The 6,092-nt window shown below is 36.2% G+C and overlaps 1 protein-coding gene across 1 annotated transcript in view; it reads right to left on the minus strand.

Moving 5' to 3' along the window:
• WDR26 (WD repeat domain 26) overlaps positions 1–6,092 on the minus strand; it is a 49,426-nt gene that overhangs the window by 41,424 nt on the left and 1,910 nt on the right. The window contains 2 exon segments of the mRNA NM_001435963.1: positions 4,674–4,778; positions 4,879–4,978. Coding sequence (NP_001422892.1) covers positions 4,674–4,778; positions 4,879–4,978 — 205 coding nt within the window.

Below are 6,092 nucleotides of genomic sequence, written 5' to 3' on the forward strand. Positions count from 1 at the left end.
TATAATGTTAAAAGTTTCATTCCACTGGGCGTGGTGGCTCACGCCTGTAATCCCAGCACTTGGGGAGGCCGAGGCGGATGTATCACGAGGTCAGCAGTTCGAGACCAGCCTGACAAACATGGTGAAACCCCGTCTCTACTAAAAAAAAAAAAAAAAATACAAAAAAATTAGCTGGGTGTGGTGGCGGGCGCCTGTAATCCCAGCTTGCTGGGAGGCTGAGGCAGGAGAATTGCTTGAAACCGGAAGGCGGAGGTTGCAGTGAGCCGAGATTGTGCCACTGTGCTCTAGCCTGGGCAACGAAAGCAAAACTCTGTGCCCCCAAAAAAAAGTTTCATTCCATTTTGTGGTATTTTTAAAATTCAAACTTGAAAATCATATTCAGTTGCAGAACTTTTTCATTTAAATGCCACATGGAACTGGCCAGAGCATGTGACATAATTTCTTCACTAAATTTTCTTAGTAATTGGGAATTGAGGGACTTAAAAAAAAATTTCAGGGCAAGTTTTTTATTTACTTAATATTTATATATTTTTTGGTATTAATCATTAGGTTCCTATGCCCATCCCTCCCCCATTCCAATGTGTGTAGGGACAGTGCCCAAAGTGCTGTTTCCCCCTTATTTTCCCACCAAGATCTTGATACAACATGTTACTCTCTTTCTATGGGGCAGAGGTGGGGCAAGAGAGCAGAGAAAGGCTGACTAAAACTCTGAGAAGCCAATATAAACACATATTTCTGTATATACAGAGAATGCTATAAAAGTAGCACAAGAGCATTTCTCTATGAGTCATTTTATCCAGATCAAGACCAAGAATATTCTCAAACAGATATCAAATCCTGGTATTGTGCATGGCAACTAACATGCTGCTGGCCAAGCACAGCTAGAGATTTGAGAGAAAATGTTTATTCTCCAAAAAATCAGTTGAAGTATTTGACACATATGATAAGGGTGGGGAGTAAAACTGTATTTTACCTCCCAAAATTTAAAGCACAAAAATGTAAATATAACCTCAAGAAAGCAAAAACCCTATAATTAATAAATAATGCTAAATACTGAAAACACTGTAAAAATCAGACAAAATTAAAGCTTGCTGAGATGGGGACAGGGCTCCACTAATGTTTATGTTTAAAACAAATCTTGAAGAAATAAAGATAGAAAAATATTAGGAAAATACACTCTCCTTTAGCTCTCCGCAGCTCCCAACTAGACCTCTTAAGAGATTATTTGTGATCTCTAATGATTTTTCACCATCTCTGGGCCCAGCAAGATCTCCTTCTCCATTTTAATATCTAATAAATTTGAAATTGTTAAGTGACTAGGATAGCTTGAATGATAGTTTCACACTGTAAATTCTGCGGTTGCTACCCTAGTCCACCCAATACTGAATTGCTTTATCCCTTCCTTTGCTCCCATATGATTAAACTGAACTCAACATGAAAGAAAAACCCAGAAATTATGATATTCAGAAAGTTTGGTTCTCAAGGGTGGCCTCCTAGCTAATTCAGTAGTGATTCTAACTCTGGAGTAAGGTTATAACCAAATCTTATCAATTAAATCATGATTTCTCAGAGAAAAGGGGAAACAAATTATATTTAAACTTGGCTCTCAAAACTCCTATTTGACTTTAAAATATACTAGTTAATTATAGATGCCAATTTTTGTTAAGCATATTTCCATTACATTAAAAAATAACCAAATATTTCTAGACATAAAAAAAGTTTTCTATTATTGGTCTCGTATACCCATCCAAATTGCCCAGAAATGGCTAAGTATACTTGAATCCAAACTAAAAAATGCTGATTTGGCCAGGCACGGTGGCTCACGCCTGTAATCCCAGCACTCTGTGATGCTGAGGCGGGTGGATCACCTGAGGTCAGGAGTTCGAGACCAGCCTGGCCAACACGGTGAAACCCCGTCTCTACTAAAAATACAAAAAAAATTAGCCGGGCGTGGTGATGGACACCTGTAATTCCAGCTACCTGGGAGGCTGAGGCTGGAGAATCTCTTGAACCCGGGAGGGAGAGGTTGCGGTGAGGTGAGATCACGCCATTGCACTCCAGTATGGCCAATAAGAGGGAAACTCAGTCTCAAAAAAAAAAAAAAAAAAAAAAAAAAGGTTCATGAGAGCAACTTCTGCCATTCCCAGTACCATTTAACTGGAAACCATTTAAACGGCTGGGTGCGGTGGCTCACACCTGTAATCCCAGCACTTTGGGAGGCTGAGGCAGGCGGATCACAAGGTCAGGAGTTCGAGACCAGCTTGGCCAATATGGTGAAACCCTGTCTGTACTAAAAATACAAAAATTAGCTGGGCATGGTGGCATGCGCCTGTAGTCCCAACTGTTTTGGAGGCTGAGGCAGAAGAATCACTTGAACCTGGGAGGCGGAGGTTGCTGTGAGCCGAGATCACGCCAATGCACCCCAGCCTGGGCGACAGAGCGAGACTCTGTCTCAAACAAACAACAACAACAACAACAACAACAACAAAACAAAGGGAGTAGGCTGTAGGGAGAGTGGATTGGGTCAATGAAAACATTCACGCTTAAAAAATAAAGTACAATTTTAGTCTAGACTAAGCCATCAATGTGCCTGGGTATACAATTAAAATAATTATGTTTAAAGAAACCCTAATAGTTGTCTCCTAAGATATTATTACAAATTTAAGCTTATATTAGATTCTCTTCTGGAGATGCGACGGACGAGAAAAGTAAATTTAAACAAAAGTAAAGTAAAATTAAAAGTAAATTTAGAGAGATGAAAAGCAACTTCAAAAAATGCTGAAATGAATCTTTAAAAGCAATTGATTCATCAATGCTTAAAGTGAGATAAAAGTTGGAACCCCTTTCTTTGTATAAATACCTAAACAGTTTGATGGCATGAGACTCAGCCAGAGATTTAATCTCCATTTTTTTATTAGATCCTAGAATGTTCTACAGACTCAACAGACTGTAAAAAGAAAGGATTCCTCCTTATTATCTATAACTATCTTTCTTCAGTTTACATGTTGCCTCTAATGAAGGTTTCTAATGCGACAGTCATAACTGACATCCAATACAGAACTCTCAAATTACTATAAATAAGAAAAAAATAGGAAGTAAGCCTATTAAATTTTTTACCACTAAATTACAGATATAATTTGGGTGAAGTTTAAACAACCTCCAAGAAATCACACACATTTTAAAACAGTCCACAGGCAAGCTCTTTATTGTCAACACACAAGTAGTGCTAACTTGCCCAATGGGAAAGCAACCTTAATTCTTACTTTGGCCATCTTACTGTCTTTATTTTAGCTCATTCAGTCAGAAGCAAAAATTTATGAAGAACTGCTCAATAAAATGTACTTGGGTATTTTTTTTTAAAGCCCCAAACACACCAGTTGAGGACACTTTAGTTAATGAAAAATTTCCAATCCCTTTGAATATACGTTTAACTATTTTAACTTCTGTTTTTATTTTTAAATTTTACTACAGAATTATTTTATAAGTTAATTTATTACCAATCATCTTACTCAACAGTAGTTTAAAATTTTTAGTATTTTAGGTATTTAATGAAAGAATAAAAATAATACACTACATCATCAATTTAAACGAATTTGTATTTGTTCTTGCTTGTCTGCACCTTTAATTCACCTGAAGCCCATTTCTCTAGGATTATATTATTGTGTAGAATTATATTGAGTTTGAACACTCTTTTGTAACAAGATTTCAAAAAAAAAACACACAAGGCCCAATTTTTATAGAAAGAGACAGAAAAGATTAATGTTTGACCCAATTTTTAAAAAATCAAAATGTAATAGTCATTTACTAATATTTAACAAACAGCTGGTTTCTCTACTTCACTTCCTATTTGCCTTCTTTCTCTCCCCACCCCCAGACAGGAAACTGCTTTTGACAACAAATGAATCAGCTAGAAGTTAAAAAGCCAGCAGCTAGCAGCTGATTCTTCATGGTTTCCAAACTCCAGCACTTAGAAAAACCTTATTTCCTCTCTCCCTCACCACCATCTACTGAAGAATTAAAGCCCATAAGTCTAAAAGATTCATTAAGATTTATGAAAGAGACTAACAGGTTAAACTACTAAATTGATCTTGTCAGGGAAATAAGGCCAGTAAGCAGGGCCTAATGGTCAAATCTGCATACAAACCCTCCACCAGAGTGATACATATTATACAAACTTTGACACTGTCAATTCACACAACTGGAATGCAAGAATGGAAAATGGCCAGCACACCAACGGAGTTGGCTTGAATTAACTATAATTCCCAAAGATTAAAAAAAGATAACGTATCAGCTTCTTAAGGCTGTATGGATATACACACCCAAACACATTTTCTCTTTAACCAGCACATTCAGTATTTTAAGTAACATAATAAAAGTATAATTTATCTTTAATTCTATAAACATAAAACTCCTATTAGTAGCACTGAAAGCACGAAGAGCTTTCAATATATTTTTTGTAGAGCTTAATTTATAAAGTTCAAATGACACATTTACTATGTATGATTTTAAAGATACAAAATTCATACTTTAAAACATACTCATCCTAGTTCACAAATTATCTGAAATTTAACTACTTTTAGGCCTTTTTTTTTAATAAGAGGCAGAAGCCTAGAGTTATCAATAACCTATTAAAATAAGCATAAATGTGAAACTAAGAACAAAAGTGTATTTACCACAATTATTCCCAACAACGTTTGAGAGATTTCAAGTGCGCCTCTTACCACAATAGCATGAGGAGAATGCACTAAAGGCTTTAGTTCATTCAGGTCATTTTCTGCCTGTAAAAATTGGTATAAAAGAAAAACAGAAATGTCACAAAATGCATATCAAATCTGTAATTTTAGCAGCAGTCACACAGCTCTATATGCCCTACTTTACCTTATCCCAGTCTCCTTCCATGACATGATTTCGGAATTTGGTAGCAGAAGGATGTTCTAAACGACATCCTGACTCTTGCATGAGGAGGTCAACAGTCTGGCTGCAGGAGAGATACAGTGTAAAACAGACCTGACCAACTTTAGGGTTTTAATCTTCCAAATAAACTAATGTCCATGAAAACAGATGTAAAATTTTTAAGCTAGCCTCATGATGAAGAAAAAAATAGCTTTCATGTGCCTGGTTAAACAAACTTTATTTAAAACTGACACCTACATTTCTTCCTAGTCAAGTTAAAAACCTTTCTTGAAACCAGAATCAATATAAGTTCTTCCTAGTGTGCCATTTGATGCCTCAATTTAATGTATAAAGTATAAGATTTCTAAAAATGTGCTGTAACCAACTAGTCAAATAAATGAAAAACCAGGATCTACATACTACGTTACTACATTTTTAAAGATCAAAATTATTAGCTTCACACGGTGACACAGACGACCAGTGTCAATTAAGAGCTTATATATCCAGGTATTATATTGCATAGAAATTCTACTAGGTCAATCTTTAAAATTAAAATAAATCCAGCATCAAAAACCATTCCCTTTCTCTCTATACTAAAAATAGCAAATTTACTATGGTGTAGGTTCCAAACAGTCACGAGTTATTTCCTCCTGCTGCTGTCAGCTTGCTTCTTGTCTCAGTAATATGTTCTGTTAGCATTTACAAAATCTGTTTTCATACTAATCCTTTTCCCTAGGGAATAACGTGACTTCTTCCTACCACATATTTGTCTTTGAGCACTTAAAAGATTCATCAACTGTATTTTCTTCCCTCGTGTATTCTGGTATCTAAGAACCTTCATTTATCAGTCTTGTATTTTTTGTGCTTATGTTTCAATGCTTTCTTAAGTCAGCTTTAAAACTTAATTTTTAGCTAAACAGTGCAACGATCTGCCTGAAAACCAAAATACTTATGTCACTTTTAAAAAGTTCTGTTCTCCTCCCCACTCCCCAAGAAATCCATAAATGCAAAAGTACACATCGGCTAGCCTGAGAGCTTAATCTACACTCTGAATGTAGGAAACTGACTGCTGCTGCACGTCCTCCCCCCCACCATTTCATTCTGACTCTGACTCTTGCACCTCCTTCATCGGACACTCCCACCAATCCTACCTTCTACCCCCTTAGTTTTTCTTTGTGTGTATACAAAACGGTGTTTTT

This window comes from Macaca mulatta, chromosome 1, assembly GCF_049350105.2.
Source record: "Macaca mulatta isolate MMU2019108-1 chromosome 1, T2T-MMU8v2.0, whole genome shotgun sequence".
Taxonomy (NCBI): domain Eukaryota; kingdom Metazoa; phylum Chordata; class Mammalia; order Primates; family Cercopithecidae; genus Macaca; species Macaca mulatta.